The following is a 23,418-nucleotide window of genomic DNA, read 5'->3' on the forward strand; positions in this document are numbered from 1 at the left end:
TACTCTTTTCTTTTATGTCAAAATCTCTTTAGTGCCACCAAATTATGTTACTCGACATTTCCACCATCAGCTTATACTGTCTTCTCTTGGTTCTCGTTACTAGGCATTGTTGACAGTGAAGATACCTTCTGCCTTTAAAAATGAGTAATTTTGCACCTTGTTAATAATATCTACACTCCACTATCACTGTTTTTCAGCTTCAGTGATGGAAAATTCACTCTGAGCTTTTTTATACCTTGACCTTACATATCCTTACCTTCTCGCTTTCAGTTTGTTAAGTCCTGTTGAATTTTTTCAAAATAAACCTTATTTCTTTAATTGGGTATAGTTGCTTTACAATATTTTGTTAGTTTCTGCTCTACAATGAAGTGAATCATTATTTGTACACATATATCCCCTTCCTCTTGGCTCTCCCTCACCCCCGCCACATCCTACCCCTCTAGGTGACCACATAGCACTTAGCTGATATCCTTGTGCTATATAGCAGCTTCCCACTAGCTATTTATGTTGTACATGATAGTGTGTATATGTCAATCCTAGTCTCCCAATTTATTCCCTCCTTCCCAGCCCCCTGCTGTGTCCACCCATCCATTCTTTTACATCTGTGTCTCTATTCCTGCCCTGTAATTAGGTTCATCTGTACCAATTTTTTTTCTATTTTTAGAACAATTTTAGGCTTACATCAAAACTGAATACAAGGTAAAAAGATATCCCATGTGGCCCCTGCCCCCACACATGCAGAAGCTTTTCTGTTGTTAGCATCCTCTACCAGAGTGATAAATTTGCTACAACTGATGAACCTACATCGACATATCACTGTCTCCCCAAATCTATAGTTTTGAGTTCACTCTTGGTGTTCTACATTTATTTTATGGGTTTGCACAAATTCACAGTGACGTGTGGCCTTCCCTGGTGGCTCAGATGGTAAAGAATTTGCCTGCAATGTAGGAGACCTGAGTTCAATTCCTGGGTTGGGAAGATCCTCTGGAGGAGGGCATGGCAACCCACTCCAGTATTCTTGCCTGGAGAATCCCCATGGACAGAGGAGCCTGATGGGCTACAGTCCGTGGGGTCTCAAAGAGTTAGACACAACTGAACTACTAAGCACACATACATAGTGACATGTATCTCCATTACAGTATCATATGGAGTAATTTTCACTGCCTTATAAATCCTCTGTGTTTCTCTGTTCACCACCTGCCCCCTGCCCCCCTGCCCCCTGCTGATCCCCACTTCTGCAACCACTGATCTTTTTACTGACTCCATAGTTTTGCCTTTTCCAGAATGCCATGTAATTGGAATCATACAGTATATAGCATTTTCAATATAACTTCTTTCACTCAGTGATGGGCATTTAACTTTTCTCTATGTCTTCACAGTTTGGTAGCTCATTTCTTTTTCGCACTGGATAGATAATGTTCTGTTGTCTGGATGGACCACAGTTTATCCATTTGCCTACAGAAGGGCAACTTGGTTGCTTCCAAATTTTGGCAATCTCAGTAAAGCTGCTATAAACATCTGTGTGCAGGTTTTTGTGTGGATATAAGTTTTTAATGTAAATACCAAGGAGTGTGATTGCTGGATCGTATCATAAAAGTGTTTTTGTTGTTGTTGTTGTTAAGAAGCTGCCAAACTATTTTCCAAACTGGGCTGTACCCTTCTGCTTCCCCAACAGCAAAGAATGAGAGTTTCCTTTGCTCCACATCCCTGCTATCATTTGGTGTTGTCAGTGTTCTGGATTTAACCCTGTTGATTTTTCTTCTCTTCTGTCTTTCTATGATTCATGAATCCTTCTTGTTATGGATACTCTCACTACTGTAGTTCAGAATAAAATTATCTTTCCTTCGAACTTTCAGTTCAGTTCAGTTGCTCAGTCATGTTCGACTCTTTGCAACCCCATGGATTGCAGCATGCCAGGCTTCCCTGTCCATCACCAATTCCCGGAGCTTACTCAAACTCATGTCCATCGAGTCAGTGATGCTATCCAACCATCTCATCCTCTGTCATCCCCTTCTCCTCCTGCCTTTGATCTTTCCCAGCATCAGGGTCTTTTCCAATGAGTCAGTTCTTCACATCAGGTGGTCAGAGTATTGGAGTTTCAACTTCAGCATCAGTCCTTCAAATGAATATTCAGGACTGATTTCCTTTAGGATGAAACTTTAGGATCCTTCAAACTTTAGAATCTATTAACAGGTCACTCACCTTTAATAGGTCTCTCTGTCTAGTCCAACTGTCAGATTCATTGCTAAGTATCAGCTCTAGCATTTTACTTTTCCATTCAATAGCTATCAGAAGTTTTGTTTAATAAATGAAACTTAGCTTGTCATTTTAAACCTCCGAGATCTGACTCCAACCTACCCTTCAAACTTAATTTCCTTTTACTACAATCCTTCATATTTTCTTCTTTGCAGGCAAACCAAATTTTTATCCATTTTTTATGTCAGCCTGATGTTTCCTTGCACTTATCTCTATCAAGATTTTCCTTGTGTCTTCCACCATTTTTCTTTGTTCAGAAACATTCTATATCTAATTATTATATATCTCTAAGCTACAATCTGTCCCTCCTGTCTACTTCTTATATCGGTTGCTTCTTTTCAGCACTTCTCCTGCTGACTTTGGGTCCCAGCCTTTCTCTCATGTTCTATGGGAGAACCTTGGTCTCCTTACCTGCAAACTGCTGTTATAAAGATTTTTCTTGTGTAGATCATTAAGCTACCTTTCCCTACCTTGAAACTTTTGCCTGATTTCCATTTGCTAAAGTAAGATTTTTAGCTTGATATCCAAGACATATTATGGCATCTTGAAGAACTGAGATATAATTGATCTATAGCTTTATATTATTTTCAGGTATACAACATATGACTTGATATTAGTATATATTATGAAATGATTACCACAATAAGTCTGATTAACATCCGTCACCACATATATGGCATTTTTATGTCTTCCCTCATTTCTAAGGTCTTACCTTTCATTTTTGTGTCTTAGCTCATCTTTTAGGTGTCACCTTTGTTCTCTGAAACATGTTGTTATACAGCTCTTTGCTTTTCTACTCTCTTGAGCTTTCCCACTTTGTCCACCTGGCCAACTTCTAGTTTTATCTTTTAATCTGTTATTTAGACATGACCTACTGACTCTCTTCCCTAAACACCCCAGAGTTATTCTGTTCATTTTCTACATGTTACAGTTTTATTTCATTTTCTTTTTTATTGAAGTATAATTGACTTACAATGTCATATTAGTTTCAGGGGTACAGTATAGTGGTTTCAATATTTTTATAGACTCCACACCATGTGAAGTTAATATTATTGACTATATTTCCTGTGCTCTACATCACAGCCTTTGACTTAACATGCAGTCGCAGTCGTGTAGTAACAGCTAGTTTGTGCCTCAGAATCCCCTTCATCTAATCTGCCCATCACCCCCAACTGCCTCCCCTGTGGCAACCACCAGTTTGTTCTCTATATCTCAGTCTGTTCCTATTTTGTTATATTTGTTTGTTTTGCTTTTTATATGTCAGTAGAAGTGAAAACATAGTATTTATCTCTTTCTGACTTATTTCACTTAGTATAATACCGTCCAGATCCATTCATGTTGTTGCAAATGACTAGATTTCATTCTTTTTTAAAATGGCTAGGTAATAGTCCATTGTATATACAGTTGTTGTACACCTAGTTCTTGGACAACATACGTTTGAATGTATATGTGGATTTTATCATATATGTGAGTGTTTTTTTTGTTTATTTTATAAATATGTACTTCAGCACCACAATATCCACAATTGGTTGAATCCATGAATGTGGATATACAGAGTGGACTTTAAAGTTACATGTGGATTTTTGACTGTATGGTTTGGTGCCCCAAACACCCATATTTTTGAAGGGTCACCTCTATATACTGTATCATCTTTATCCTTTCATCTGTTGATGGATACTTATTTAGGTTGCTTTCATGTCTTGGCTATTGTAAATATTTGAATATTTAATTATTTTAATGCTTCTAATTCATGAACACAGAATAGTTTTCATTTATTTGTGTTGTCTTCAGTTTCTTTCATCAATGTCTTATAGTTTTCAGAATGCAAGTCGTTCATCATTTTGGTTAAATCTATTCCTAGGTGTTTTATTCTTTTTGATGTCATTGTTAAGTGGGATTGTTTTTTTGATTTCTGTTTCTGATAGTTCAGTATAAATGTATAGAAATGCAACAAATTTCTGTATATTTATTTTGTATCATGTGACATTACTGAATTCATTTATTTTGATAGCTTTTATGTAGAGTCTTTAGAGTTTGCTATGTATAATATCATTTCATCTGCAAATAGTGAGAGTTTTACTTCTCTTCCAATTTGATGACTTTTTATTTAATTATTTTTTTGTTGTCTGATTGCTGTCACTAGGACTTCCAAAAAGCTTTCAGAATTTCACTGGTGAGTATGATGTTAGCTGTGTGTTTATCATAAGTGGCTTTTACTATGTTGAGGTGTTTCCTCTATAGATGGTAAAGAATCTGCATGCAACGTGGGAGGCCCAGGTTTGATCCCTGAGTCAGGAAGATACCCTGCAGAAGGGAATGGCAACCCACTCCAGCATTCTTACCTGGAGAATTCCATGGCCAAAGGAACCTGGTGGGCTACAGCGCATGGGGTTGCAGAGTTGGACACGTCTGAGACTGATTGACTATGCCTAACTAAATGTTTCCTCTATACTAACATTATTGAGAGTTTTTGTCGTGAATGGATGTTGAATTTTGTCAAATGACTTTTCTGTATCTATTGAGATGATCATGTGATTTTTATCCTTCCTTTGTTAATGTGGTGTATCACATTAACTGACTTGTGGATACTGAATCATCCTGCATCTGTGCTATGCTTAGTCATTCAGTCATGTCTGACTTTTTGTGACCCCATGGACTGTAGCCTGCCAGGCTCCTCTGTCCATGGGATTCTCCTGGCAAGAATACTGGAGTGGGTAGCCATTCCCTTCTTCAGGGGATCTTCCCAACCCAGGGATAGAAACCAGGTCTCCTGCATTGTAGGCGGATTCTTTACCATCTGAGTCACCAGGGGAACCCTGCATCCTTTCAGTAAATCCCACTTGATCATGATCTATAATCTTATTGTAGTGTTGAATGAAGTCTGTTAATATTTCCTGAGGATTTTTGCCTCTGTGTTTATCAGGGATATTGGCCTATAATTTTCTTTTTTTGTAATGTCTCTGGTTTTGATGTCAGGATATTGCTGGTCTTGTAGAATGATGTTGTGTTGAATGTGTTGTGATGTTGATGTTGATGTTGATGATGTTGTGATGAATGTGTTCCTTTCTCTTCAGTTTTTCAGAATAATTTGAGAAGAATAGATATTAACTTTTCTTTAAATGTTTTGTAGAACTCTCCCATGAATCTATCTCTTCTGAATTTTGGTGGAAAGTTTTTAATTGCTGATTTAATCTAATTACTACTAGTGGTTCTGTACAGATTTTTTGTTTCTTCCTGATTCAGTCTTGGAAGATTATATGTATCTAGGAATTTATCCATTTCTTGTACATTGTCCAGGTTTTGGCTTATAATTGTATCATTCTCTTATGATTGTATGTATTTCTATGATATCAGTTGTACTTTCTTCATTTCTAGTTTTATTTATTTGAACCATCTCCTTTTTTTATGAGTCTGGATAAGGGTTTAGAAATTTTATATAGATTTAAAAAAACCCAGCTCCTAGTTTCATTGATCTTTTCTTTTTGTTCTCTACCTCATTTATTTCTACTCTGATCTTTATTATTTACTTCCTTCTATTAACTTTTTTTTTTTTTTATTAGTTGGAGGCCAATTACTTCACAACATTTCAGTGGGTTTTGTCATACATTGATATGAATCAGCCATGGATTTACACGTATTCCCCATCCCGATCCCCCCTCCCACCTCCCTCTCCACCCGATTCCTCTGGGTCTTCCCAGTGCACCAGGCCCGAGCACTTATCTCATGCATCCCACCTGGGCTGGTGATCTGTTTCACCATAGATAGTACACATGCTGTTCTTTTGAAACATCCCACCCTCACCTTCTCCCACAGAGTTCAAAAGTCTGTTCTGTACTTCTGTGTCTCTTTTTCTGTTTTGCATATAGGGTTATCATTACCATCTTTCTAAATTCCATATATATGTGTTAGTATGCTGTAATGTTCTTTATCTTTCTGGCTTACTTCACTCTGTATAAGGGGCTCCAGTTTCATCCATCTCATTAGGACTGGTTCAAATGAATTCTTTTTAATGGCTGAGTAATATTCCATGGTGTATATGTACCACAGCTTCCTTATCCATTCATCTGCTGATGGGCATCTAGGTTGCTTCCATGTCCTGGCTATTATAAACAGTGCTGCGATGAACATTGGGGTGCGCGTGTCTCTTTCAGATCTGGTTTCCTCAGTGTGTATGCCCAGAAGTGGGATTGCTGGGTCATATGGCAGTTCTATTTCCAGTTTTTTAAGAAATCTCCACACTGTTTTCCATAGCGGCTATACTAGTTTGCATTCCCACCAACAGTGTAAGAGGGTTCCCTTTTCTCCACACCCTCTCCAGCATTTATTGCTTGTAGACTTTTGGACAGCAGCCATCCTGACTGGCGTGTAATGGTACCTCATTGTGGTTTTGATTTGCATTTCTCTAATAATGAGTGATGTTGAGCATCTTTTCATGTGTTTGTTAGCCATCTGTATGTCTTCTTTGGAGAAATGTCTGTTTAGTTCTTTGGCCCATTTTTTGATTGGGTCATTTATTTTTCTGGAATTGAGCTGCAGGAGTTGCTTGTATATTTTTGAGATTAATCCTTTGTCTGTTTCTTCATTTCTGTCTTTGTGCCAGTACCATACTGTCTTGATGACTGTGGCTTTGTAGTAGAGTCTGAAGTCAGGCAGGTTGATTCCTCCAGTTCCATTCTTCTTTCTCAAGATTACTTTGGCTATTCAAGGTTTTTTGTATTTCCATACAAATTGTGAAATTCTTTGGTCTAGTTCTGTGAAAAATACCGTTGGTAGCTTGATAGGGATTGCATTGAATCTATAGACTGCTTTGGGTAGAATAGCCATTTTGACAATATTGATTCTTCCAATCCATGAACACGGTATGTTTCTCCATCTGTTTGTGTCCTCTTTGATTTCTTTCATCAGTGTTTTATAGTTTTCTATGTATAGGTCTTTTGTTTCTTTAGGTAGATATACTCCTAAGTATTTTATTCTTTTTGTTGCAATGGTGAATGGTATTGTTTCCTTAATTTCTCTTCCTGTTTTTTCATTGTTAGTATATAGGAATGCAAGGGATTTCTGTGTGTTAATTTTATATCCTGCAACTTTACTATATTCATTGATTAACTTTAAACTTTGTTTTTTTCTTCTTTTTCTAGTTCTTTTGAGTGTCATGTTAGATTGCTTGAGATTTCCCTTATTTCCTGAGATAGGCCTGTTACACTATCCTGTCTCACTATAGTCCTAATCCCTCTCAGGACTGCTTTTGCCACATCCTATAGATTTTGAAAAATTGAGTCTTTGTTCTGATTAGTCTCAAGAAATTTTTAGATTTTTCTATTGACCTTTTTATTTTTTTGTTGTTAGTAGCATATTATTCAGTCTCCATGTGTTTGTGTTTTTTCAAGGTTTTTTTTTTTTTTCCCCTGTAATTGTTTTCTCGTTTTATATCTTTGTGGTCAGAGAAGATGCTTGATATGGTTTCAGTTTTCTTTAATTTACTGAGACTTATATTTTGGCCTAGCATGTGATATATTCTGGGGAGTATTCCATGTGACCTTGAAAAGAATATGTATTCTGCTGTTTGGGGATGGAATGTTCTATGGATATCTATTAAATCTACTAAATGGTTAGTCTAATGTGTCACTTAAGGCCAATTATTGCCTACTGATTTTCTGTCCAGGTGGTATGTCCATTGCTGTGGGGAGCATATTAGAAGTCCCCTTCAATTGTTGTATTACTGTCAATTCTCCCTTTATGTTTTTTAATATTTTCCTTATGTACTTAGGCATACATATGTTAGGTTAATATTTGTTTAATAGTTCTTTTTGGATTGACACTTTTAGCATTATGTGATATTTTATTTTGTCAAGTCTATATTGTCTGATGTGAGTATTGCTCTTTTTGTTTGCATTTGCATGGAATACCTTTTCCACCTCTCACTTCTGCCTGTGTCTTTAGCATTGAAGTAAATATCTTTTAAGCAGTATATGGATGGATCTTGTTATTTTTACTCATTTAAGCACCTGTGTCCTTTGATTACAGCACTGTAGCATTTTGTTCATTATTTTATGGAGGTATTTGTAGTTCTTCCTTTTAATTTTCTTCTTTTAGTCTCTTTTCCTGTGGTTTGATGATTTTCTTTAGGGATATATTTGGGTTCCTTTCTCTATTTTGTGTGTTTATCTTCAATATCACAATAATCCAAGTCTATACCCTGACCAGTAATGCTGAAGAAGCTGAAGTAGAACAGTTCTATGAAGACCTACAAGACATTCTAGAACTAGCATCTAAAAAAGATGTACTTTTCAATATGGGGAACTGGAACGCAAAAGTAGGAAGTCAAGAAACACCTGGAGTAACAGGCAAATTTGGCCTTGGAGTACAGAATGAAGAAGGGCAAAGGCTAATAGAGTTTTGCCAAGAGAATGCACAGGTCATCGCAAACACCCTCTTCCAACAACACAAGAGAAGGCTTTACACGTGGACATCACCAGATGGTCAATACCAAAATCAGATTAATTATATTCTTTGTAGCCAAAGATGGAGAAGCTCTATACTGTCAGCAAAAACAATACTGGGAGCTGACTGTGGCTCAGATTGTGAACTCCTTATTGCCAAATTCAGACTTAAATTGAAGAACGTAGTGAAAATCACTAGACCATTCAGGTTTGATCTAAATCAAATCCCTTATGATTATACAGTGGAAGTGACAAATAGACTCAAGGGACTAGATCTGATAGACAGAGTGCCTAAAGAACTATGGACGGAGGTTCATGGCATTGTACAGGAAACAGGGATCAAGACCATCCCCAAGAAAAAGAAATGCAAAAAAGCAAAATGACTGTCTGAGGAGGCCTTATAAATAGCTATGAAAAGAAGATTAGTGAAAAGCAAAGGAGAAAAGGAAAGATACCCATTTGAATGCCAAAAAGTTCCAATAAATAGCAAGGAGAGATAAGAAAGCCTTCCTCAGTGATCAGTGCAAAGAAATAGAGGAAAACAATAGAATGGGAAAGACTAGACATCTCTTCAAGAAAATTAGAGATACCAAGGGAACATTTCATACAAAGATGGGCAGAATAAAGGACAGAAATGATATGGACCTAACAGAAGCAGAAGATATAAAGAAGAGGTGGCAAGAATACACAAAAGAGCTATACAAAAAAGATCTTCACAACCCAAATAATCATGATAGTATGATTAATCACCTAGAGCCAGACATCCTGGAGTGCAAAGTCAAGTGGACCTTAGAAAGCATTACTACCAACAAAGCTAGTGGAGGTGATAGAATTCCAGTTGAGCTCTTTCAAATCCTAAATGATGATGCTGTGAAAGTGCTATTCTCAATATGCCAGCAAATTTGGAAAACTCAACAGTAACCACAGGACTGGAAAAGGTCAGTTTTCATTCTAATCCCAAAGAAAGGCAATGCCAAAGAATGCTCAAACTACTACACAATTGCACTCATCTCACATGCTAGCAGAGTACTGCTCAAAACTCTCCAAGCCAGGCTTTAATGATATGTGAACTGTGAACTTCCAGATGTTCAAGCTGGATTTAGAAAAGGCAAAGGAACCTGAGATCAAATTGCCAACATATGTTGGATCATCGAAAAAGCAAGAGAGTTCCAGAAAAAACATCTATTTCTTCTTTATTGACTATGCAAAGCCTTTGACTGTGTGGGTCATAGCAAACTGTGGAAAATTCTTCAAGAGTTGGGAATACCAGACCACCTGACCTATCTCTTGAGAAATTTGTATGCAGGTCAGGAAGCAACAGTTAGGACTGGACATGGAACAACAGACTGGTTCCAAATAGGAAAAGGAGTATGTCAAGGCTGTATATTGTCACCCTGCTTATTTAACTTCTATGCAGAGTACATCATGAGAAATGTTGGGCTGGATGAAGCACAAGCTGGAATCAAGACTGCTGGGAGAAATATCAATAACCTCAGATATGCAGATGACATCACCCTTATGGCAGAAAGGGAAGAAGAACTAAAGAGCCTCTTGATGAAAGTGAAAGAGGAGAGCGAAAAAGTTGGCTTAAAACTCAACATTCAGAAAACTAAGATCGTGACATCTGGTCCCATCACTTCATGGCAAATAGATGGGGAAACAGTGGAAACAGTGAGAGACTTTATTTTGGGGGGCTCCAAAATCACTGCAGATAGTGACACTGCAGCCATGAAATTAAAAGACGCTTACTCCTTGGAAGGAAAGTTATGGCCAATCTAGACAGCATATTAAAAAGCAGAGACATTACTTTGTAAACAAAGGTCTGTCTAGTCAAAGCTATGTTTTTCCTGTAGTCATGTATGGATGTGAGAGTTGGACTATAAAGAAAGCTGAGCGCTGAATAATTGATGCTTTTGAACTGTGGTATTGGAGAAGACTCTTTAAGAGTCCCTTGGACTGCAAGGAGATTCAACCAGTCCATCCTAAAGAAAATTAGTCCTGGATATTCATTGGAAGGACTGATGCTGAAGCTGCAACTCCAATACTTTGGCCACCTGATGTGAAGAAGTGACTCATTTGAAAAGATCCTAATGCTGAGAAAGATTGAGGGCAGGAAGAGAAGGGGACGACAGAGGATGAGAAGGTTGGATGGCATCACCGACTCAATGGACATGAGTTTGAGTAAACTCTAGGATTTGGTGATGGACAGGGAAGCCTGGCATGCTGCAGTCCATGGAGTCACAGAGTCGGACATGACTGAGCAACTGAACTGAACTGATCCATTTCAGTTTTTTGCTTACCATGAGGTCTGTATGTGTGTGTATGTACATATATTTGTGTATATTACATATAATATTTGTTTTACATTTTCAGTTTCTTTGTTGAAATTCTCATTGTGTTCCTCTAGCCCTCTCCTGTGTTTGGTGATCTTTTTTAGGAATGTTACTTCAAACATTCTATTAAGTAAATTACTCTTCTCCATTTTATTAGAGGGTTTTTGTTGTTGTTGTTCTGGGGTTTTATCTTGTGCTTTCATTTGGAATATATTTCTCTGTCTTCTCATTTTGTTTGGCTTTTTTTTTTGTTTGTCTCTATAATTTAGGTGAAATAATTGCCTCTCCTGCTCTTGAAGGTAAGGTCTTGTCTGGGAGTATCCCTATGCTGACCATGTGTGCCCAATGGCTTTGGCAGGAGGACTGGAGTCAAACCAACCATGGGCAAGGGCTTTTTTCAGGATTTTTGAAGTTTTTGCATTGGCAGGGTGGGCTGGAGCCTGTTAAGGCAAGGATTTGTTCTAAGTTACATGTGCATTTTGATGTATGGGTGGATTTTTTTTCTTTCATTCTAAACTGTCAGCTCTTTTAGGGAAAATTCAATTTCTAATCTTTTGTCTCCTACAACATCTACTGCATGATCTTTGCATATATTGAAACAAAATAATTATGGTTTAAATAAGTGAGGTGATACATAACTGCTTTAATGCTCATTCATGAAAAAGTTTTTAAAATTTGCACTTTAAGAGAACTTTTGAATAATTTATTCTAAGTTCTTCATATTACATATAAGAGAATCAAGTTCTATAAAGGTCTGTCACTGTTATCAAGATCTCAGCAATGAAGAAGGGAATATTAGGACAAGAAGCAAAGTCTCTTGATTCAGAGGCAATGCTTTTATGTATTTTTAACTATATACTACTGTGCCTTTTTGAATGTATAAAGTATCTTGTGAATTTTTTTTGATGCTTTACATGATAGTGTGTCCAATTAATTATTTAATTTTCACTGATAATTTCATAAGTTATATGAATCTTTATTAGATAAGTAAGTCCTGGCTGTTCACTGGAAGGGCTGATGCTGAAGCTGAAACTCCAATACTTTGGCCACCTCATGCAAAGAGTTGACTCATTGGAAAAGACCCTGATGCTGGGAGGGGTTAGGGGCAGGAGGAGAAGGGGACGACAGAGGATGAGATGGCTGGATGTCATCACCGACTCGATGGACATGAGTTTGAGTAAACTCCGGGAGTTTGTGATGGACAGGGAGGCCTGGTGTGGTGCAATTCATGGGGTCGCAAAGAGTCGAACATGAGTGAGCGACTGAACTGAATATTAAAAAATAAAATTTTCAGTTCTATAAGTAATTTTTTTAAAAGAAACCATGAATAACTCCCTTGAATTCAAACTAGAATGAGGAAGAAGATATACAACTATTACAAAATGAAATCTCATATAAGCATATTTATTGCTTTTTCTAAGAAAGATTTTAAGAAGAAAACTTCCCTTAGAACTCACATAGAACTGGACCACATGTTCAATAGTGAATTACTTTATTAAGAAACAGTACAGGTATGTGATTAGTCATTGATATGAATATAAACCATAAATAATATCTACTTTGGTTAAATAGTTTTATTTATAAAAGCAGGCTAGTTTATTAATGCAGTTCTCTGATTTTTCATATATATATTTTATTCATGTATTTTGCATTTGCATACATGCAAACTGTATAAATGTGTATAGCATTAATTTATTATGATTGCCATTTTATATAGATAATTTGATTCCCTCTACTTTAAAAATTAGCAAACTTTGTATGTCTTAAAGGTTAATACCGTGGTGTAAGTAAGAATATGTCATTGCTTTAAACTCTGGCAAAAATTGCATTCTCAGAAAGGCTGGAGCATGGTTTCTAACTGTCTTTAATATTTTCTATTTAAAAGGTAAATAAGATTTGTGGCCGTCCAGTCAGAACACCCACACAAAGCCCCCGTTGTTCTTTTGATGGAAGCAAAGAGAAGCATGGAATGAAGATCTCTATAAGAAACAGTGAAGAGACACTTGCCAACAGAAGAAAGTAAGACATTTGTTTTACAACCAGAAAGAAAGTAAGCCATTAATTTTACAACAGAATGGAATGTTTTCAATTAAGTAGAACAAAATACACTAATGAAGAAACAAAAGATCAACATTAATTACCTTTAAAATTCCGTGCTTCCTCCTATTCTGTTAACTAGGAAGACGGGTTCAACTCAGAAGACCAAAATCCCTAAGATGAGGGATATTTTTTATAACACGATATGGCCTTCCTCACACACATATGATCATGATACACTGCAAATGTGGCCAGTGTACAGTGTGGTACAGCAGTCTGTAACACTTAGTCATCTTGCTTAATTGAAACTATGCCCATTGAATAGTGACTCCCCCTCCTTGTGGTAAACAACATTGAGTTATATACTTCAGAATTTATAAAGAGGGTAGATCTCATGGTAGGTAAGTGATCTTAGCACACACACACAAAAAATTTAAATGTGGCTAGTGCAGCAGCAGTAGTGTGACTGAGGATTGAATTTTTAATGTTACATAATTTCAATTAATTTTAGTTAAAGTTTTACATGTAACTAATGACTACTATATTGGACAGAATGCAAGACAAAGAGTGTTCATATAAATGATGTGATAACTGTTACTGAATGTTAGGTATCTGTTAAAAGAAAATAATGTCAATACCTTTTATCTTGAATGCTGAAAATTGCTATCTGTTGACTCAAAATTATAAGCATTGATTTAGTGGCTTGCTTCTGTAACTCACATTTCTATGCTGTGCCCATCATTAGTATCCGTTTGGTTAATTGGTGATTAAACTAAAAACTGTTTAATACTAGAGGGAACATTTATTTTGGTATTCAGTTGACCAGTACAATGGCAAATATCAGTTTCTCAGTAGTTTTTAATTGAACTGAAATTCAGAATTATGTATTTGTTTATTAATTCAAACAATTATTTCTAACAATGCCTTTTGGAGACTCTAGTATTTTACATAGATTTACTCTCTATAATGTAAATCAGTTTATTTCCTTTTGGAATAGTGCTCTTACTTGCCTCATCCTCTCCTCAGTTGGGTTATAAGCAAGGGATAAAGAACTGAGCTATTGCTGGCTATGTGCTACAGTAGCAATACAGTTAGCACAATGTTTGCATGTAAAGTAGCTGTGATTTTTTTTTTGGGGGGGGGTAGTTTTCTTTTTTCAGTTTTAGTATTTATAGTGATCAGTAGTCATTTCTTGCATTTGAGAAATTCATATCCATTGGTTGGGCTTCCGGTGGCTCAGTAGTAAAGAACCCACCTGCCAAGCAGGAGACACAGGTTCTATCCCTGGGTTGAGAATACCACCTGGAGAGGGAAATGACAACCCACTCCAGTATTCTTGCCTGGGAAATCCCATGGACAGAGGGGTCTGGTGGGCTACAATCCATGGGGTTGCAGAGAGTTGAACACTACTTAGCAGCTAAACCATCAGCACCACATGCTTTGGCTATGGTGGTTCTTATAGTAAAACCCATGTAAGGAAGATCTTAAGTTCCTAAAGGTTATGGCAGTTTCACCACCAAAATGACCTTGATACTGGAAAACCAAGACCAAACCCAGTACTTAACATGTTTTATTCCCTTGCAAACTAAGACCATGCAGGTGAAATGTTTACAAAATGACTCAGGAACAGTGAGGGGGCTTATTGAAACGGAAAGTTTTATAAGAATCTATCCTGATCATTGAGTAGACCTCTATGTCACCAGTCTTTCAAACTCTCTGTTCCTATACTCTTGACTGGTCAGTCACCATTAGCCATTTCCTATGAATAAGCATAAGCTCATAATAGGTTAATTTCTTGAACAACCAGAGGTCCTGCACTTGAGCCTACTTAGCATTGATTTTTACACATTTTTTATTGCCACTCCTGAATGGAACTTAATTGCTGTGATAGTATATTTCTGCTTGAGGCCTAGATACTCTGCAGACTTATCCCCATAAATAGGGGCTTCCCAGGTGGCGCTAATGGTAAAGAACCCACTTGCCAATTGGAGATACATAAGAGAAGTGGGTTTGATCCCTGGGTTGGGAAGATCCCCTGGAGGAGGGCATGGCAATCCACTCCAGTATCCTTGCCTGGAATCCTGTGGACAGAGGAGCCTGGTGGGCTATAGTTTATTGGGTTGCAAGGAGTCCGACACAACTGCAGTGGTTCAGTAGAGAGCAGCATCCGTTAACTAGACCTGAATTTTATTTATCCTTTCTTATTGTAGGGTAGACTTTTTAACCAAACAATGCAGAAGGCTGCAAATAAGAAAAGAGTTTATTTTGCTCTTAGGAATTGCAATTCCCGAGACACAGATTTGGATGAAACTGTTGAAGGTGGGCAAAGAGTCAGGGGCTTATAAAGACAAAAGCCACCAAGGTTGTTAAAGTTGTCTGGAAATAATTATGATTGATTCTGATGAAAGAAAGGAAATCTCCTTAAGGACTATTTCAGGATTCAATTCTATTTTATTTTAGGGCTCAATGAGTGGATAGTCTGTCACAAGTTATTTGGGGTAAGGATGAGGTGAGTATCATTGGGCAGATATTTTGGGTGCCTATATTAAGACAATATGTGGTCAAAGGTCAGATTCCATCCAGGCTGAAATATGCATACATCACGCTTCCTCAGCAGACTCCTGGCTCCATTTTAGAAAGCTCTCTTGGAAATACCATTTTGATTTTCCTTTCACAACCTGAATTTTATTTACCTTTCATCAACTGATCTTTCCCCATGAGGTCATAAATTTTGATTGAAGTTGCGGGGGGGGGGGGCAGCATAGGAATAGGTACTTAGTGAGTCTGGGCTACCTTCCAGGCATCTTGTGCTTTTTCCATCTGCTTGAGCTTGATTTCCAGTAGTTCACTTCCCCTTGATGTTATATTGCTTCAACACAAGCCTGATCTTACAGCCTGGCAGATCAGATAGCACTTAGCTCCTCATGGGCATCTCAGGTCTCAGAATCACTTGCTGGCTTATGGTCAAATGTGCAGTTTCTGTCAGAGAACAGTTGTAAACCAATCAGTTGACCAACATACTGAGTGACAGATCCACCAACTGACCAGTCAACCAACTAACCAAAAATAGTGTTCAATAAAAGAAAAAAAGATGACTTTACTCCAAAACTCTTGATGTCTTTACTTGATTCTTCTAATGGTGCTTTCAGGAGTCTCTGCAGAACATGTTTATTTGCCACCAGTGCATCGGTTACCATTGAATAGATGAACTAGGTCATCTGGACTGAACGTCGGAGCAGCTTGGTAATATTTTATAAATGAGTTATAGCAGCATGCTATGTTGTAATATGTGTGTAATATGTTTTCTCTAACATGCAAAGGGGTCCAAAAGTTTCTGTGCTTCTTCCTGTGCCCTAGGTTATCTGTGCAGAGATTTGCCTTTTAAATTAGAAGAATATCCCAGTTAGATTTAGACTACTAGACATTTAGAAACCCTGCTGAATTGTCAAGCACTCAAAATGTCAATATTTTCCCCATCAGAGTCATTCACTTGTCTCCTAAGTTATCTAGGATAATGTGATCAATATTTGATTATCAGCTTGGTGTCCTGTAGGATGTCTAGATGACTGTGGCTCTTGTCTGTCATGGAGTGGGAGAATTGTCTTGAGGTCTAAGAGTAACTGTTCTTGCCAGCTGAAAGTGAAATGTTTCTAATTGTCCTTACTAATTGGTAAGGAGAGAAGAGCATTTGTCAAATCATTATCTGGATAGCAGGTGGCAGGACATGTTTTGATTTGCTCTAGCAAACAACACATGGGAAGGAGTATGTAATGGGAGTCACTCTGACTCTGGTTATGACAATCCAACCTTTCTCCATGGCCACCCCATGTGCACAGACCGGCCGAGCAAGTGAAGTCAGTGGTGAGGTGTTAGGATCACCATTATTACACTTTTCCTGGCTTCATGACCCTAAACTGAGCAATTTCCTAAGCATTGTGATAGTGTGATATAAGGTAAGAAATATATATTTGTTCTTTGACACCATTTGTGACATAGAACTACTAAAATGCTTAGATCTTCCTAAGTGATGAAAGCAGAATGATGTTTTTTGTTATCTTAATGAGGTGACTTTTGGACCCCACCTAAGTATGGGGGCTGGCTATCTGGAAAGTCAGCATGTGATTAGAAGGTCGGAACTTTTAAAACACAAAGCTCTCTCTCTCTCTCTTTTTTACTTTTAGTTTTTTGGCTGAGTAGCATGTGAGATTTTAGTCCCTGACCAGGAGTAGAACCCACACCCTCTGCAGTGGAAGTACAGAATCTTAGCCACTGGACCAGCAGGGAAACTGCTGAAGGCTCAAACTTTTAGTCTCACTTTCCAACTTCTGGTGAGGGGGAAGGGGTCACAGGGTTGACTCAATTGCCAGTGTCCAATGAGTTAATCAATCACAGCTGTGTAATGAAGCCTCTGTAAAACCCCAAAGAAGGTGCTTTGGAGAGCATCCTGGCTGGTGAGTACCTGGAACTGCTGGGTGAATGGCCTGCCAGGAGAGAGTGAAAAGAAGCTGTATGTTCCATCCTCCAGTACCTTGCCCTGTGACCTCTTCCATCTGGCTGTTCCAGAGCCATATCCTTTTATAATAAACTGCTGACCTAGTAAGTAAAACATTTCTTGGAGTTCTGTGAGCTGCTCTAGAAAATTAATCAAACCCAAGAGGGGAGGAGGTCATGGAACATGTGATTTACAGCCAGTTGGTCAGAAGTACAGGTGATAACCTGGACTTGAGACTGCCATCTGAAGTGTGTGTGTATGTGTGTGTGATAGTAGGGGGCACCGTCTTGTAGGGCTGAGGTGTTAACTTGTGGAATCTGATGCCATTTCTGAGTATATAGTGTCAGAATTGAGGTGGATTTTCAGACACCCTGCTGCTGTGGAAAAATCACTTTTGCTGGTGTGGAGTCCCCTACTTCCTCTCTACCAATTGGTATCCTCTCTTATACCAGTTCTCTACTGGAATTGGTATCAGAACCAGTACAGATATGATAGTCCTTTGTTTTACTACTTCTGTACAAGAGGTAGGTTTAGGGACTTCAGTTTGGCCCTTTCTCCATGAGTTGAGGAACCAGTATGGGGACTGTGTGTCTTCTAAAAACATATTCTGAAATGTGAAATAGACAAACTTCTGTGGACTCACTTGGCCCAGTATGAGCCTAAAATTTAAACTCCCTTTGACCTCTGTAAGCCCCAGTCAGATAGAGAGAGTAGAATGGCATTCTGGGTCTTTAGGATTATAGTTAACTGAGAGCTGGTATGTATTCCTGGGAAGCAAAAAGGCCACAGGTCCCTTAAGGGAAGACGTGAAGGAAGATTTATGCTATTTAAAGGTTGGACTTGTGCAAGGATCTTCTCAGGAGAACCCAGCCTTACTATTACTATAGTGAAAGCATGTGGAGGCTTAGATGAGGGTTCACTTCAGTTCAGTTCAGTCGCTCAGTCGTGTCCGACTCTTTGCGACCCCATGAATTGCAGCATGCCAGGCCTCCCTGTCCATCACCAACTCCCGGAGTTTACTCAAACTCATGAGGGTTAGGATGGCCATTTCTTATGTTAAATAAAATGACATTTTTTAATTTCCAAGGATTTCTTTTTTTTTTTTGGCACTATCTTTTTTTGTTAATTCACATGCCACTCTTATTTCATGGGTGAGCTAGTTTCTTATTGCTCATATGTTAACAAATAAAGTTTAATTATGTAAGTTAACTAATACAAACTAATATAGTTTTAAAATTTTAATCATTTTCTACAATTCTGTTTTTCTTTCTTCTCTGAATTTCCTTTTTTCTGTTTGTTCAATTTCCTACAAGATTCCTTTGAAAATTTAATTTATCCATTTGTAGGAGTTTCTTTTTATATTCTGTATATTGTTCATTAGTTTTAAACTGTGAAAACATGTTCTATCTAAGATGATATTTCAGTTAAATGTTACAAAAATGAGTTTATGGGTAATTTAGTCTAAGGTGATCTTTGTTAAAAGTTCTTAACTGGATGCATGAGACAAGTGCTTGGGTCTGGTGCACTGGGAAGACCCAGAGGAATCTGGTGGAGAGGGAGGTGGGAGGGGGGGATCGGGATGGGGAATACATGTAAATCCATGGCTGATTCATGTCAATGTATGACAAAAACCACTATAATATTGTAAAGTAATTAGCCTCCAACTAATAAAAATAAATGGAAAAAAAATTTTTTTAAGTTAAAAAGTAAAAAAAAAGTTCTTAAATTTATAAAATACGTTTTCTTGTATAAAAATGTCTTTCCTGCATCAATTGAAAAATATATATTCTGTTTTTTATACTAGTAGTATAGTTTTGTTTCTCACATTAATATTCACAGAGACTGCATCTTTATATATGCCATATATCATGTAAAGTTCCAACTTAAGTTTTCAATTCTGAGGCAGATTTTAAGGGATGCTCTAAAACAATCTATCATTTTCCTTTTCTCACTAATTTTTAAAAAAGATTCATACTAATTCAAAGTTCCCAAAGATACACTGACCTGTTTTAAGCTCTCTATGAAATTGCTGTTTCCTGTTTTTATTTTCTATTTTTTTCTTTTGCTCTTAAAGATTTTGTTAATCTTGTGAGCTCTCTTATTTACTCTTTTACGAAATTTTCTTAGATGTTTGTGGAATTTATTTTTTCTAATATATTTTCTAATCTTGAGTTTTGGTGAAAGTTATAGTGAATACAAAGATTGATTCAGTCAAAGATATGTTTATAGTGCTGTATATGGCTACTTTTTGGTTCCCATTTCCAATGGCCAGTCTGTTCATGGGACTGGCTTGTCTCTGTGGATCATCAATGGTGCCCTGTTACAGCCATTCTGGCAAGAGGCTTGCTGTACCTGGTGAAACTCATATACACTAGAGTCCACCTTCCTAGGAGGTATCCCTGGGAAACTTGCTTATATCTGATATAGTTTGTAAAATGCAGCAGTGTCTTTGACACTCTTACCATGTAAATGAAAATAAACACTATTTTATTTACTAAAACTTTGAAACTATTTTTATGTATAAAGAAGTCATGCTGCTGTTGCTGCTAAGTCACCTCAGTCATGTCTGATTCTTTGCGACCCCTTGGATTGTAGCCCACCAGGCTCCTCTGTCCTTGGAAATCTACAGGCAAGAATACTGGAGCAGTTGCCATGCCCTCCAGGGGATCTTCCCAACCCTGGGGCTGAAGTTGTGTTTCCTGCCGCTCCTGCACTGCAGGCATATTCTTAACTGCTGAGCCGCAGGAGAAGCCCTAAATAAGCCATAGTCTTTTAAAATTACATTGTTATAATTTAGATTTAGTTTCTTAATTGGCATATCTTGTCAAAAAAAATTCTGTTGTTTAAAATTATGGTAGATTTATGGCACATGACTTAAAACATGTATATTTTGAGGTCTTTGTGGCAGAGAAAGAGTTTAATTTATATATTTTCCATTATTCAAATAATTCTTTTGAGGTTATATTTATATAACCATTTTTGACATAACTAATTTGATCTCTTTGAGGTGAGGTAGCCAACAATATTTACTAAACAATGATTAAGTTTTTGTTTTTTAAGTGGGATGTTTTGTCCAAGGCTTGACAGGCCCTGCAAGATCTTGACCCCATGGCTCTCCAGCCTCCTACAGGCAAGTTCTCAGCATCCTCTGCCCCCAGGTGACAGGCTGCCATCAGGCCTCAAGTTTGCAGATTGGCTCTTGTTCCCTTGGGCTTCCCAGGCAGTGCTGGTTGTAAGGAATCCAACTGCCAGTGCAGAAGATGTAGGAGACACAGGTTCAATCACTCGTGAGTGATTGAGTAGGGAAGATCCCATGGAGAAGGGCATGGCAACCCACTCCAGTATTGCTGCCTGGAGAAACCCATGGACAGAGGAGCCTGGCTGGCTACAGTCCATGAGGTTGCACAGAGTTGGCGGTGACTGAAGCAACTTAGCACATTTAGGCCATGGTGTCAAAAAGCAAACTCTGTACTGAATTAAGAATAAAAGGCAGAAAGATGAGTTTATTACAAGAATTGCATCCTGCAAAACTGGAAAGTCAAGGCTATGAGAGCAGTGAGTTTTGAGTTGCTAACAGACTAAAGGATTTTACGGATAAATATGGAGATTACTTGTTTTTTTCAGCTAATTGGTTGCCTACTGGTCTTCTTTCTTATTTGGATGAGGGTAACTGAATTAGGGGAGCAGGAAGTTCAGAGATGGCCTGAAAAGACTTGGTGTTTGGGGGACTGGCTGGTGTCCTCTGTCAATTCATGAAAAGAGCCGTCAATTCCTGTAAGGTTAGGTTAAGTTTCCTTTATACATCTGTGCTGACCATCTCTGTTTTGTCCTTGATATAAATGACTCAATATTAGGTTGGTTCTACAGTGTTTTACAGTGACATGTAATATACTGAAGTAAGGCTATCATCTTTTTATCTGTTTTTAACTTTACACTATATTTTTCTTTATTCCTTCTATCTTTCCTTCTTCTTCTTTTTTTTTTTTTGTAAACATGTACCTTCTTGTCTTGGTTATTTTCTCTCTTTAAAAATTCATTTATTTTTAATTAGAGGATAATTGCTTTACAATATTTTGTTGGTTTCTCTTGTTTTCTTTTGAGTTTAGCTGGTATTTATTATTTTGTCTTAATAGCTTTTTATATTTGTGTTTCTTTATTCTTCTTTTAATGGTTGTCATAGAGATAACAGTATGCACTTTCAATTTTTACCTTCTATTTTAATGAAAAATTTTACCATTTCATCGAACAATATAAGCACCTCAGAGCAGTTTCACTCCATTACTCTTACTGTGGCTTCCCTTGTAGCTCAGTCGGTAAAGAATCTGCCTGCAGTACAGGAGACCCGGGTTCGATCCCTGGGTTGGGAAGATCCCCTGGAGAAGGTAATAGCATCCCACTCCAATATCCTTGCCTGGAAAATCTCATGGGCAGAGGAGCCTGGTAGGCTGCAGTCAATGGGGTCGCAAAGAGTTGGGCATGACTGAGTGACTAACACTTACTCTCTTACTAGGATTTGTGCTATTTTTGTCAACAAATCTTATTTCTACCAACATTTTAACAACCACCAAGACCTTCTGTTATTTTGTCTTTGAGTGGTCAATGTTGTGCTGTGCTTAGTCACTCAGTCATGCCTGACTCTGTGAACACGTGGACTGTGGCCCACTGGCTCTGTCCATGGGGATTCTCCAGGCCAGAATACTGGAGTGGATAGCTGTTCCCTTCTCCAGGGCATCTTCCCAACCCAGAAATTGAACCCAGGTCTCCCACATTGTAGGCAGATTCTTTACCATCTGTGCCACCAGGGAAGCCCAAGAATACTGGAGTGGATAGCCTATCCCTTCTCCAGGGGATCTTCCCAACCCAGGAATTGAACTGGAGTCTCCTGCATTACAGGCAGATTCTTTACCCTCTGAGCTACCAGGGAAGCCCTAAGTAGTCAATATTTACCTGTAATTACTCACATATTCTTTCTGGTGCTTTTTTTTTTTTTTTTTAAGTTCCATGAGTTCATCCAGAATTATTTTGCTTTAGCCTGAGTACTCATCTCTCATTGCTTATTACTAGTGATGAATTCTCTCAGCTGTTGTTTCAAACTACCTTCATTTTTCAAGAATATTTTCACTAGGTCTAGAACTTCAAGTTGTTGCCAGCTATATTTTTAAAACTGTAAATGTCCAAGCCACAGTTACGTTTGTGACATGGTATTCCATTAAGTAGCATGAAGGGTTTGATGGAAACATCTAATGTGAAAGGTAACTAAGGCCGTGAATGTTGCTGATGCCCTGTTCGCATCCCTTTCCCTGGTCATTTTACCTGCTTCCTGGCCACTGTGTCCTGGCTGATGATGCACAGCTGCCTTATTATCTGGGGCATTGCCCTCAACACATAGGAGCCTTCTGTCAGCTGGGGCTGCAGTCAGTTTGAAGGCTTGAGTGGGACTGGAGTGATTATCTCCCAAGACAGCTCACTCACATGGCTGTTGGCAGGAGACTTCATTTTTTTTTTTTTTTTAATGTATTTATTTTAGGCTGTGCTGAGTCTTCATTGCTGAACAGGCTTGTCTCTAGCTATGGGGAGCCTACTCTCTGGTGGTGCAAGGGCTTCTCATTGCAGTGACTTCCCTTGTTGAGGAGCACAGGATCTAGAGCCACCGGCTCAATAGTGGTGCTACACAGACTTAGTTGTTTCGCAGCATGTGGAACCGTCCTGGCTCAAGGATTGAACCTGTGTCTTCTGCATTGGCAGGCAAATTCTTTACCACTGAGCCACCGGGGAAGCCCTGGGACTTGTTTTTTTGTCACAATGACTGCTGCACAGAACTGCTTCAGTTTTCTCCCTACATTGTGGCTGGTTTCCCTCA

The 23,418-nt window shown here is 38.1% G+C and overlaps 1 protein-coding gene across 1 annotated transcript in view; it reads left to right on the forward strand.

Moving 5' to 3' along the window:
• Positions 1 to 23,418, forward strand: part of GPC5 (glypican 5) — a 790,871-nt gene that overhangs the window by 328,131 nt on the left and 439,322 nt on the right. Inside the window, exon 4 of the mRNA XM_061133190.1 lies at positions 12,915 to 13,048. Within this exon, the coding sequence (XP_060989173.1) occupies positions 12,915 to 13,048 (134 nt within the window). The remainder of the gene's footprint in view (positions 1 to 12,914; positions 13,049 to 23,418) is intronic.

The sequence above is a fragment of the Dama dama genome, chromosome 30 (assembly GCF_033118175.1).
Source record: "Dama dama isolate Ldn47 chromosome 30, ASM3311817v1, whole genome shotgun sequence".
NCBI classification, from domain to species: domain Eukaryota; kingdom Metazoa; phylum Chordata; class Mammalia; order Artiodactyla; family Cervidae; genus Dama; species Dama dama.